At 34.4% G+C, this 14,542-nt stretch overlaps 1 protein-coding gene across 1 annotated transcript in view; it reads left to right on the forward strand.

The window, feature by feature from the left end:
- LOC150095816 (outer mitochondrial transmembrane helix translocase-like) overlaps positions 1-14,542 on the forward strand; it is a 235,029-nt gene that overhangs the window by 45,054 nt on the left and 175,433 nt on the right. Inside the window, exon 4 of the mRNA XM_090408910.1 lies at positions 6,252-6,320. Within this exon, the coding sequence (XP_090265036.1) occupies positions 6,252-6,320 (69 nt within the window). The remainder of the gene's footprint in view (positions 1-6,251; positions 6,321-14,542) is intronic.

Raw genomic sequence — 14,542 nt, forward strand, 5'->3', positions numbered from 1 at the left:
TGCTATTATCAACCCATTTCTGTATTCTAGTTCTTACCAATCTCTCTAGTACTTTTTATTATTTTTTATATTTGATCATAGTCGATGTAGTCAAATCAAACATTCTAACCAACTAAAATAAAATTATAATGCTGTCTTACTCCACAACTGACTATATAAATACATAGGTTGGATAGGTGGGAATAATATAATTGGAGCAGTTGAGCTTCAAGTATACACCTCCGAATCAAAAAATTAGAATAATCAAAGAAAATGTGTTGCATGATTTGAAATTCTAATTTATTGCATAGAAAATGAAGTCGAGCAATTATGGCCCATCAGAGAGGAAGATTCTCATACTCCAGCAAAGCTTCATTTAGTATATCGTATTAAAAAATTAACTGGCAGACCTTATTGGAAAAAAAGGATTATGCAAGAATTTGGTATTGATGGGAAAAAAAATTACGTGTGCTATTCTGAAAAACATTCCTTCTATAAAATCGATATGGTGTATAATGGCAAACATTAGAGCGGAGCTCAAATAGTGTTGGTTAGAACTTACCAGCTAAATTTAGGCTGCAATATTTGCAGACTCTCAATTAGATGTTTCTTTGAAGTATGTGTTTATATTTTTGTGTAGGGTATTTTTATTTGGTATAATTGGTTTGTATTTGATATCAGATTGTATGAGTATAGAATCGATGCCGTTAAGCCTAATCTTACTATTGTGGTAGTGATGTTGTTAAGCCTAATCTTGCTATTGTGATTGCATTGTTGTTAAGCCTAATCTTGCTATTGTGATTGCATTGTTGTTAAGTCATTCTCACAGCATGTGTACTTGGTTGTGTGCGGTAAACCGAACATGCATAATCATATTGTCCAAAGAAAATGGCATTTAAAGAAGGAAACACAGATAAGTAAGAGTCAACAAGGGGAATCGTCAAAAAGACCTATGATGGACTTTGAAATTGAAAACTATTGATTATAAGTGTATAATACTGAGGTGATTTTTTGAAGCAACATATGTAAATATTGTTAGTTATTTTTATTGTTTAATATTGTCTGTGTAATGATGTCTTTTGTTGAAGCATTTTAGCAATTCCTGCAGTTTTTTAAGTAGTTAGGGGCATGGTACTTTAACCCCTTAACATACAAAGACGTCTGTGACATGTCTTTTGTTTATTGCACCAAAAATTGATTTTGAATTTTGGTTTCACATATAAATACAACCGAATATAGATGCTAGACAATCTTGTGCCTATTTCCTTTCAGCCGAGAAAAGTTGCCAACGCGTGTATCGGCTATTTCATTTGCTTTTGCACAAATTCATCATTATTTTTCAAATAATGATGAATTTGATCCAGCAAATCATCCTCGCCCAACAAATTGGCAGAAAAACGACTAATTTTTAATTGGGTACGTTAAGGGATTAAAGAATCCTAATTTTCTGGTTAAAGAATCCTAATGAGTATTTTATTTTAATCCTAGTTCAGAATTCAATATGATAACAAGATCACAGAACATTTGCTTGAAAGGGCACAATCACAAATCTAATATATTAACTGCTTTTGATAAATTACTTGCTAGTGAAAGTTTGGTGGATGTAACATTATTGTGTGAGGGAATGACCCGTAAGGCTCACAAAGTAGTTCTATCTGCAAGCAGCTCTCTTCTATACAACTTATTTTTAGAGAACTCAAGTAATCATTCTGTTGTGACATTAAGTGATATGAAGTTTAATGACTTAAGGTTAATGGTACCATGGAGAAATTAATATTTCACGGGATATGCTTTCATCATTGTTAAAAGCCGCGGAGTTTCTAAAAAGTAAAGATTTTTTGCAAGTTGCTATTAAGCGCTATGATTCTGTGGAAGGCACACAGCAGGGAGCTTCAGATAATGATTGTCATGAAGCAGGGAAACCAAACATGCGTAGTCATATTTTCCAAAGAAAACGGCATCCAAAGAAGGAAACACAGATAAGTAAGAGTCAACAAGGGGAATCGTCAAAAAAACCTATGATGGACTTGGATCTGAACGTTACAAAGAGTCAAATGGCCAAAAAGTCTGATATAGGTAGTGATGACATCAATCCTTTATTTTATAGTTTTGATATGTCATCTGAGTCAACCATTTCTTCTATAGTTACTAGGGATGTCAGTCCAGATTACTTAACATCTTTATCATTTTGTGTGTCTATGGTATCACCTCTTGAATCTGATGTTAAGGTAGAAACAAACGATTATGCAGTCTATTTCACATCTTCTAATGTATCAACTGTTTTGCCTGTATTAATTGGCTCGTATAAACATCAAAGTTTTAGTGTAATATATGATGATACATCTGGTTTGTCTAATGTCCCAAGTTTAAGTGATCATCAAGACTTCACAGTTAGGTGCCATCAGTCTCATAGGAAACATGCCTGTTTTATACAGCCATATCCCATTGTAACTGATAGAAGCATGTGGAGTAAATTGTGTTGTGCAAGTTCTCCTGAGACAAAGGAACTGACATTTTTAAATTACTGTAATATATTTTATAATTTTGATCTGACCAAATTGTATAGTCTATCTTGCAGCATTCCAATATGTTCTAATGTTTTTTGTGGAATAGAAAGTATGCGGGATTAAGAATGACAAGGAATGAGAAAGACAGATTATTTAGTAACAGATTAAGTGAGTGTGTGTGCATAGAATAAATAGTGCAGAAATACATACACAGAGATTGCTGAGCGATGTACAAAAGAATGTGAAAGAAGATCAGGGACAAAAACAAGCATCAGTGGGGGTAAAGAATATCAAATTAAAAAGATATTGTGCTGCATGAGGATTCTATAATTAAGGGTGTGAAGGATGGCAGAGTATTTAAAGCGTGTTATCCAGGGTCAAAGATTAAGGATATAACTGAGGCTGTGAAATTGCAGAAAGATAGAGCAAGTGAGATTATTGCAGGACGAATTATCTAGTTAGCGAAAGATTTTCTGTGAGACAGGATTTGAACGATTTAATGATAGCAATGAATGCAAAGAGCGAGAGTGGAAAGATTATGAGTGTGCTACCAAGGTTTGATAGTGATGAATTAAACTGAAGAGCAATTATAGTAAATGGAATGATGTCAAGACTGTGTAAAAACTTTTGCAAAGGAATGAAACTGAATATTCATTTTATGAATGTCTGGGATGAGTTTGATAAAAGGAAGAAGTATTTTAAGAAAGATGGTTTGTAAATAGATTGGGCGCTTGGCATTTAGAACATTTATTGATAAAGGATAGAGTAAATGGTCAAAAACAGGGAAATGGGATTTGCTAGGGAGGCAAGTGATAGTCAGCCATAAATAGTACTAAGGTCATTAATCGCTGTGAATTTGGGATTAATTGTTCGCAGAAAATTAACAGTATTCAGAGTGTGCTAACTCACACACACAGAGAGATTATGGGAGGAAGGGAGTATTGCAATTTATGTATACTAATACTCGAAGTATTCGGAATAAGTGCTAAGAATTTTTGTCATCACTTAGTACAACTGGCCAAAAATTATAGGAATTAGTGAAACTTGGTTAAATAAGAATGATATAGTTATAGGGATTGAATGTAAGGGGTACAGTATTTTCAGGCAGGACAGAGATGACAGAATGGGGGAGGGGCTTTACTAATGATAGACGAAGCATTAAAGCCAAAAAAGGTAGAAATGCCTCGAGGTGACAGGTATGTAGAGGGCAGTTCATTCGAGGCTGTTTGGTGTGTAATAGAGATCAACAAGGTGAAATATATAATCAGTTGTTATAATCCAAGGGGTATAAGGGGAGAATGTAGATAGTATGTATTGGCAAATTAGCAGGATGAGTGAAGGTCGAGTAATCATTATTGGAGATTTTAACTTTGGGGACATAGATTGGGAAAAGGAATGGTCACAAGGAACAAAGGAAATGGAGTTTATACAGTTGTTAAGAGATAACTACCTGAGGCAGCATGTAATGGAAGGGACAGGAAATTCGAGAGTGTTAGATCTGGTCATAACATCGGAGAACATAGCAATAAGTATTTTAGTTACACAGTCTCCACTTGGAGAAAGCAGAAAGTTTTATGGCTTTAATTTTTGAGATAAATTCTGTAGACTTTATTGAAGACAATTAGAGGATGGAAAAGGGTAGACAGAAATTTAGAAATTCTATAGGTAGGACCTATGAAATCAACAACGGGTTTGTGGAAGACAATTATTTTTACTTATTTAAGGTGCATAGATTCTAGGAAGCTTTCCATGATATTTTCAGTGGATGTAGTCATGATTATCATCAAATTCCTGCCATGTACCTTCAAGGGATATACAGGATATGATAGTACTACATGAAAAATTTACATCATTACTAACTTCCTATCTACAATTTTCCTCCAGATCAGTCTGTAACTTGTCATGACCCCAATATTATCAGATCTCATATTTCTGTCGTCTAAGGCACTTTGTACCGTATCAATCCACCTATATCTTGGTCTTCCTCGGGGTCGTTTTCCTGCCAACCTGTCAGAGAATACTTGTTTTACCAATCTTTCCTCGCCAATTCTGTTTAAATGACCATACCACCTGAGATTAGCTCTGCTAACGCGTTCCTGGATGCTGACAATGTCAAGTTCTTTCCTAATATCCTCGTTTTTAATATGATATTGCCATTGATGCCATCTGTTCACGCCTCTAATCTTTCTCAGGATTCTCATATCTGTGGTCTCTAGTCTTTGGTCAAGTGTTTTACTTCTGACCCAGCTCTCAGATCCATAAGTTAAAACTGGTTTGAACACTGTCTTGTATACAGCTAATTTAGTGTTCCGACTGATTTCTCTCTTATTCCATATGAATTTATTCAATTGACTTCCTACTATACCAGCTTTATTGATTTTGTTGTCTATTTCCATATTTAATTTACCATCTTCAATAAAAATCGTGCCTAAGTAGGTGAAATGTTTTACTTGTTCCACAGGCTCTCCATTCACAATGCAGTTGACATTTTCAACGATTCTGCCTATTTTCTTTGTCTTTTTATTGCTGACCTTCATACCTTATCTATTACAACAGTTATTCAATTTTAGTCAAGGAATCTTGCAGACTTGTAGCGGATTTATTGTAACTTTGTAACCAAATTACAAAATGATGGTGGATGTAGTCTTATTATAATAACTTGCTCAGCTTATTTAGCTGACTTTTTACAATTTCTTAGCAATCACAGAATAAATATTTCAATCCCGAGAAAGCAAATTTATTTTCTGATTGTATGCTTTAGAGTCCAGATCACCAGGAATCTTGCCTTTCGCCATTTCCATTATTACAATGTTGCTGTTCCATCTTAGCAATGTCAGCACGGTCATGCATCGACTGCAGTTGAATGAATGCAGAAGTCAGTGCAGAAATTGACTGCAGCTAAATAAATGCTGAAGTCAGTGCAGAAATTAATTGTGGTTGAATAAATGTAGAAATCAGTGCAGAAATTGACTTCTGCATTCATTCAATCTCATAATCTTTCTGGATCTGGCTTATACTGGAGAGACCTCCATAAATGTTGAAACCTCTCTGAATAGTGGCTTTTATTATAGTAGCAGTATACATGCTTGAAAGGAAGTGCTAAGTCAGCAGCTTTTTTATGTAAGCGGCTAAGTTTTGGAGCTATTTCATATGCATACTGTTTGCTTTCTCTTGGCTGAAGGACGAAATAAGAATATGATTTCTTGTCAAGTATAATTTGCTTTGTAGCCAACTGTAAATACTTGTTTTATAAGTATGGGATAACTATGGTTTGAGAGATGATAGAAAAAAACCTTTCCTTTAATGTTACACTGTGATCAGCATTCTTATTGATAAATTATGAAGACTAAAACCATGTTAAGAATAATTACTTTAATTTCATGATGTTTCGACCTTCATATTAAGGTCATCTGGGGCATGTACATATATCTACAGAGAGAAGCCACATTACATTTCGGACAGCATGCCAAAGTGACAATGATTTGATCAACCTTTATTCTACTGTCCTGACCTCTAGTGGTAAAAAAAAACATCAGAGCTACATTGTATTTATAATATAGTTATTAAAACATGGAAAAACAGACTGAGAAAATGTAACAGAAAACACCACAAAACAACTGTATCCTCTTCTTCTTTGTCCCCACCATCATCCCATTTCACTTGGACTCCTAGTTTGTAATTTTGAATATTATTTTTGAAACGTACATGTATGCACTGGCACATTTTGGTTTCCGTTTTCATCGAGAATATTTTTTTAACATTTAGGAGTTTTACTTCATGGCCCACCAGGATGTGGAAAAACTATGATTGCCAAAGCTACTGCCCGAGAAGCAGGTTTGTACAAGTGAAAGGTTAGCATTTTATCTGTTGAAATATTAATAGCAAACTTTCTGATGAGTTGATTTTTTTTTTTTTTTTTTTTCCAATTGCACATACAAATCATAAAAATTTTGTAAGGATATCAATATGTGAAGGGGAATGCTGGTCAGTAAAGTTGGAAAAACTCACATTTTTTAGATAACGTGAAGAATTTGGATCACAGCTTATTAACTCTTAAATATAGGCTACTCCTGCATTGAGATAAGTGATATTTTTGTTAATGCTGTTACTCTTTATTGTGAATTAACTTTTTCTCAGAACCTGCAGTGATGCTAGGTTATGTTCTTCTGATCACTTGTGGCATCTCAATATAAGTTTATATTAGTATCTGCAATAAATGTTTCTCTTTTGTCTGACAGAAAAATTATCTTTGATTAGAAAAGTTTTTTGCTTTTTTTTTTTTTTTTAAATACTAATCTTCCTACTGCGTGCCCACAGATGTGAGATCCTTTGACACTTCTGCACATGTCAGAAGAAGGCAAATCCATTCTGATAATATGGTAATCAATGCGTTTCGTGGGATGAGTGTTTATTCTTATATTTGTCAGAAAATTAGCTTTCCTTTTATGAAAATTCTATTTTTTAAAGCAGTAACTATTTTGCTTGTACAACAGTTGGAAAATTTTGCTTATAAAGTATGTGATTTCGTGTGTTGGAAATGAATTACTATATTGCCTTATTCCTTTCTCCCCTTCAACATGAATTGACTCTTCTTGGCACATTACCAGCCAAGGGTCTCGGATCTGTGGTCAGACAGTAGATTATTGATTGTTTTTGGAGATTCTAGTGATGTGGAAAATTTTGTGGAAACATAATGACACAGTGGTTAAAATATTTTTAAATATGTAAATGTGTGACCTGAAAAGCATAACTACAATAAATGTTGTGTACCTGCATGACAGAATCAAAGCATCCTTCAGTAGACTATTTTATAATGCCTTTTATACTCAGTGCTGTATTTCATATTAAATATTTATGAAGCATATGTTTAGTGTCTAGGATCAAATTGAATATACAAAAAAATGTAAAAGTAAAAAGTTGTAGCTGGTGAGATGAGTTGTCTTCTGCACTTATGTTACAAATGGATAGCCTGTAGTTAAGGATTAAGTTTTGTTATCTTTGTATGCATAGTATGTCATGGCATGGTAATAGCTTTTTAACAGTTTCTGACTATGCATGTATCCAAGGAATTAGTGTTTTTCTAAAATAAATCAAAATAACATGCCACTTTGGCTGATTGTTGAAGTACTGACATTCTTAATTATATCGCCCCCAGCCAAGAAACTAGTGACAACATCCAAGGAATTGATAGGTCCTTCCTGTAAAAAAAACAATGAGATAATAAATCATCTTGACACTTGGCCAAGATGATTTATTACTTTTGATACATGAGTTTTGACATTTTTATCAAATGTCCAAATCAGTGACAGTTCTTCTTTTACAGGACAAATTTCTGCTCGATATGATGGACCCCCTTTGCCCACATACTATGTCCTTATTACTTTTTATGGTAAAATATCTTCTGCCTACAAAAAAGAGGATATGTCCAGTATTCTCTCCTGATGGCAGCTCTAATATGGAAGCTTTTGAGCAGTGTGCTCTGGATTCCTCAACCTTAAAACTGAGAGATTCTGCTTATTTTTTATGATATCACTTTTATGTATGGAATGGTTGGTTTTACTATAATCTATATTATTTTTATTTTTGGGGTATGAACTTTTGAAGAAATATATTAGCAGTATTTTTACCAAGCCACTGTTTACTGCTGACAATTTGTAATTCAAGACAGAGGTTTGCTCATCAGATCATATTGTTATTGCTCTGTTCTTGAGGATGTTAATTACTCAAAGATTTTGTGTCTACATCTATGTATTGGTTGGTATGTGTAGGGTTACAGCAGAATGCCAAAGGAAAGCATCATGATACGGTATCCAGAAATGAAAGTGTGTTCTGATTTTCAGTTTCAGTGGTGAATTATGTATTTGTGTTGTCTCTTCAGGTGATTGAGGAAGGTGTTTAACTTTTGGTAGCCATGTGTCCAATAATAACTATAAAAATAGATATGGCCACAGGAGTGCAGTTACTCACTCCTGATGTCAGCCCTGTTTTGGAAAGTTTTGAGCATTGTGCTCTAGATTCCATCATTATGATCAAATTCTAGATTCCATCATTAGGATCATCATTATGATCCTGACGTATACCTGCAGGGGGTGGGTGTACAAAATCTTATGAAAGTACTACATGAACAGTTGCATCATTACTAACGTATCAACAATTTTCTTCCAGATTAGTCTGTTATCTGTCAACATTCCAGTATTATTAGATCTTACATTTCTGTTTTATTGGTCTTCCGTGTTCTTTTTCCTGCCATCCTGGCAAAGAACAATTGTTTAGCTAATCTTTCTTCTCCAATTCTGTTTAAATGGCTATACTACCTGAGATTAGCTCTGCTAACACATTCCTGGATGCTAATAATGTCAAATTCTTTACTAATAGCCTCATTTTTAATATGAATGATGCTATCTGTTCATGCCACTAATCTTTCTCAGGACTCATATCTGTGATCTCCAGGATTTATTCAGAAATATAATATCATCTGCATAAAATAAAGAGCTAAGATTAACATCTCCAGTTTTGATATCAGATTTAATACCACTTTCTTTGATAATGTTGACCCATATAGATAATATAACAAATAACAGTGGAGATAATGTGCACCCTACTCGCACACCTGATTTAACATCAAACCATATTGCTGTACCTCCTTCAATTCTAACTGCTGATTTACAACTCAAATACAGATGATGTATTTCTTGATATAATGTCACCTTTACACCATTTGATTGGTGTTTTATTTCTAACCTAGTTCTCAGATCCATAAGTTAAGATTGGTTTGAACATTCTTGTATAGAGCTAATTGAGTGTTTTGACTAATTTCTCTCTTATTCCATATACATTTATTCAGTTGACTTCCTACCATACCAGCTTTGTTGTTCTATTGTCATATTTAATTTACCATCTTCATTAACATTGTGCCTAAGTAGCTGAAATGTTTTACTTGTTCTATAGGTTCTCTATTCACAATGTAGTTGATATTTTCAATGCTTATGCCTATTTTCATTGTCTTTGTCTTGTTATTGCTGACCTTTGTACTATATCTATTACAGAAGTAATTCAATTTAGTTAAGGGAATCTTGCAGCCTTGTAGCAGATATAATAATATAATGTCCCATTTACACCGTTTGATTGGTGTTTTATTTCTGAACCAGCTCTCAGATTCTTAGAAGTATAACATCATCTGCAAAAGCAAACAGCTGAGATTAACATCTCCAATTTTGATAACAGGTTTAATATCACTTTCCTTCATAATGTGATCCATATAGACAGTGGCATTACCTTTGTCCAATTTTGTTATAATTATATCTTGATTAGCTTTTAATGACTTGATTGCTGCTAGTTCTGTTTTTGTAACATTGCTATATATGGTTTTCTTTCTATTCAGAACATTGCTGGTATCTAAACAAATTTTATCAGCTGTATTAATAAGAAGAGACTTAATACCTCTTTCTATATGGTATATAAAATCCAGTTTATAACAGTTCTAGGTGCTAATGCGAAGTTGAGGCCTTTATATAAAGTAATACAAGTTGACCGTTATTAAGGTGCTTGATAAGTTGATCACATGACTATTGTTTGCAGGTGGTTGGTTGCTCCTTGAATCACTTGTTTGTTGTTCACTGTTGGAGTTGTTTACTGGAGAAGAGATATCCTGATTGGTTGAATTTATATGATTGGCATTCAAAATTTGCTGTTGTTTTAAAATATGAAATTTGGCCTTAAGTTTTTTCTTTATTACTTTCTAGAATATATTTAGCCTAATTGTCAGTGATTCTTTCAAGCACATTCAAAATATCTGGATTCATATAACTAGAGAGTTCAGATTGTAAATTTAAAACCTGATTGTGAGTTATTGCTAGGTTTTGCAGGCTGTTTGAATTTGCTCTCTAGGTATTGCTTTCTCTGTGATGCATAGATACGAAGTGCTTTAGCGGAAGTAAATTTCTTTTTCAGCTTGATGCAGTTAGGAATAAGATTACTGTCTCTGCTTCTCTTTAAAAAGGCCAGCCGATTGATCAAAAGGGAAACGTATCTTTAGCTTACCATACTGATTGCAACACTTGTGAGTATCATCTCTATGGATGATGAGAATCCTTTCTTTCACGCTTACATGGTGATCAGAATGACGATCGATGGTTGGAACACAGTGATCAGCTTCGGCCAATAGTTGAAGAAATAGACAGCCTTAATTATCACCTAGCCAAGAAATTAGCATCAAGACTCAAGGAATTAGTAGGTCATTTCCCCCTCCTATATAAAGAACACACAATACTTTATAAGCAAAATTAAAAACATAACACTCAGCAAAAATGATTTATTAGTCAGTTTTGATGTTTCTTCCCTTTTCACAAATGTTCCAATCAATGACACAATTCTTCTCCTACAGAACAAATTTCTGCTCAACATTACACGTACTACATTCTGGTTACTTTGTGTGGCAAAATAAATTTTACCTACAAAAAAGAAGGTACGGCCATGGGCTCACCACTGTCCCCCCAATTGCTAACTTTTATATGGAAGCTTTCATGCAAAGTGCTCTTGATTCCTTTACTCTAAAACCTACAGTGTGACTTAGATACGTTGATGATGTTTTTCATTATCTGCTCACACGGTCGACAAACTTTAAACACATTCCTTAGTAACCTGAACAAACAACATGAACGCATACAATTTACTATTGAAATTGAAAATCAGAACTCACTCCTGTTCCTGGATAGGTTACACGTCTTCTCTCAGGCAGTCTATCCTTCACATTTTACTGCAAACCGACACATACTAGCCAATATGCTAACTCATATCACCACCTGTCACAAAAATTTGGAGTCATTAACACCTTGAAAAGCAGAGCTATAACAATTTGCTCTAATCAGCAAGCTCTTAAACAAGAATTAAAGATTATTAGCAACACATTTATAAATAACGGCTATAACAATGGCTATAAAAGTACTTGCTCTTTACACCATACAAAAACCTGGTATGAAAAAAAATTTAAAGAAGTCTGTGAAATTCTGATTAACCACCCTAATCTCAACAATAATGGTGGCATAAAAATTCCAAGAATTAGGATGGCACATATTCAGCCTACTTAGTCCAGCATACTTTAGAACTTTAAGCAATTTTCAGCTTTTATTGGAAACTATTCCATACCAATTGTTTAAAATTTATATGTATAATTATATAGTTATATATATCATCATCATCATCATCATCATCAAATTTCTGCCGTGTACCCTGTACAGGATATGATAGTACTACATGAAAAATTTACATCATTACTAACTTCCTATCTGCAATTTTCCTCCAAATCAGTCTGTTACTTGTCAAGACTGCAACATTATCAGATCTTATATTTTTATCGTCTAAGGCACTTTGTACTGTATCAATCCACCTATATCTTGGTCTTCCTATTGGTCGTTTTCCTGTCAACCTGGCAGAGAACACTTGTTTTGCTAATCTTTTCTTGCCCATTCTGTTTAAGTGACCATACCACCTGAGATTAGCTCTGCTAACACATTCCTGGATGCTGACAATGTCAAGTTCTTTCCTAATATCCTCATTTTTAATACGATATTGCCATTGATGCCATCTGTTCATGTCTCTAATCTTTCTCAGGACACTCTCATATCTGCAGTCTCTAGTCTTTGGTCAAGTGTTTTACTTTTAACCCAATTCTCAGATCTATATGTTAAAACTGGTTTGAATACTGTCTTGTATACAGCTAATTTAGTGTTCCGACTAATTTCTCTCTTATTCCATATGAATTTATTAATTTGACTTCCTACCATACCAGCTTTGTTCATTCTGTTGTCTATTTCAATATTTAATTTACCATCTTCACTAAAAATCGTGCCTAAGTAGCTGAAATGTTTTACTTGTTCCACAGGTTCTCTGCTGTTCACAATGCAGTTGACATTTTCAATGATTCTGCTTATTTTCTTTGTCATTTTATTGCTGATTTTAATACCACATTTATTACAACAGTTATTCAATTTAGGCAGGGAATCTTGCAGACTTGTGCTGGATATATTCAGAAGTATAACATCATCTGCATAAAGTAAAGAGTTAAGATCAACTTCGCCAGTTTTGATATCAGATTTAATACCACTTTCCTTGACAGTGTGATCCATATAGATAATGAATAACAGTGGAGATAATGTGTACCCTTCTCGCACACATGATTTAACATCAGATATTAGTGACTAACTACTGGCTTACAGCTTAAATAGAGACTTATTAGAGAGAGTTAGGCTGCCTGTCCAATATTACTATAAGAAATATCAAGGCATTATCATTAAGCTAATTGTTCTCTGTAATCACCATATCTCAATAAATTTGGCTTTTTTGGTATTGGATGATCTTCGACTTTTCCATAGTTTTATGCAAGATAATATTATTATTATTTCTACGTGTGTAAGGCATCAGAGAAGAATAGAGATTTGCAAGTTGTCAAACTGTGTCAGACAGACTTCAGACAACACAATACAAAAGAACAAACAGGTAGATTATTATGTCTGCACACAAATGCTAGGAGTATCAGAAACAAAGGGATAGAGTTTGTTGCCTTAGTTAATGTGTTGCGACCCCAGAAGTAGGTATTAGTGAGACCTGGCTATCAGAATCAGACATACTAACTGGTATCGAGTATCAAGGGTACAGTATTTTTAGGAAGGATAAAGACGATAGGAAAGGAACAGGCATGCTGCTAATGATATCGGATGACTTGAATCCAATTAGAGTTGAGACCTATGACTGTAGTACTACTACTAAAACTACTAACAGTATTTCATGTGGCAATAAATTTGAGGCCATCTGGTGTCAGGTGGAATCTAACAAGACCCATTACATAGTGGGGTGTTGTTACAGATCTGGTGGATCAGTTGCTAGTGATGAAGAAATGCATCACCAAATAGAGAAAATCAGTGCAAAAAGAGTAATCATAATGGGAGACTTTAATTATCCAAATATCGATTGGGTATCAGTAGAATCTAATGAGAAGAATGAAAATGCATTTATTGAGTTGTTGTGGGACAACTTCTTCAAGCATCATGTGACAGAAGGAACTTAAAGGCAAAGAGTGTTAGATTTGATTATAAGTCAGAGAGCATTTCAGTTAAAGACATAACTATTCTGCCTCCGGTTGGTGACAGTTTTCATGCGGTACTCACTTGGGAAGTGACTAAGTTTATGAATGTTCCATTCAGAAAAGGTTACATGCTGAACTACAAAGCAGGAAATTATAACTGACTGAGGAGTATACTGAGTTCAGTGGAATGGGATCGGTTGCTGAATGGAAAGAATATCGACATGGGAAGCATTTAAACAACATTTGAATGATGCAATATCAGAATGTATCCCAACATTTTGAAGAATAAATAGAGTAGGAGTCAAATGGATGTGTAATCTTATTAAGCAAGAGATTCATAAGAAAAGGACGATGTGGAAGGAATACCATGTGCATAAGGATGACGTCTGTTAATATTGTTATAAGCAGCACTCTAGAATAGTCACAACTGTTGTACTGAAAGCAAAATCTGAGTATGAAAAGAAACTGGCTCTGCATGCTAAAGACAACCCACAAGAATTCTATCGATATGCTGCAAGTAAAAGAAAGAATGAACATGAAAGAATAACTCTTCTAAATCCAGATGGCTTGAGGGTTGCAGATGCAGAAGAGGTTGTTGAGTTAATGAGTGCCCATTTTGTTAAAAGCTATCAACCTGTTGCACACAACATTGAGCTCACTGTTACCTCTACGCTAGATGAAGAAACTCAGGTGTATGAGGACGAGGTATTAGAGCTGTTGCACAACTTTGAATAAGAATTCAGCAATAGGGACTGATGGGATATCAGCACATGTGCTAAAAGAGTGTTCAGCTGAACTGGCCGTTGCTTTGACCAGGCTGTTTAATATGTGTCAGAACAGGGAAGATTCCAGAGGAATGGAAGGAATGTATGGTAATTCCATTGTACAAGGGTGGTGCAAAGACCTATGCATCCAACTATCAACCAGTTAATATCTCAGGAGTGGTGGTGAACATTTTGGAAAAATTGGTCCAGGC

The sequence above is a fragment of the Typopeltis vanoorti genome, chromosome 19, assembly GCF_054136105.1.
Source record: "Typopeltis vanoorti isolate ZY-2024b chromosome 19, IOZ_Tvanoo_1.0, whole genome shotgun sequence".
Classification (NCBI taxonomy): domain Eukaryota; kingdom Metazoa; phylum Arthropoda; class Arachnida; order Uropygi; family Thelyphonidae; genus Typopeltis; species Typopeltis vanoorti.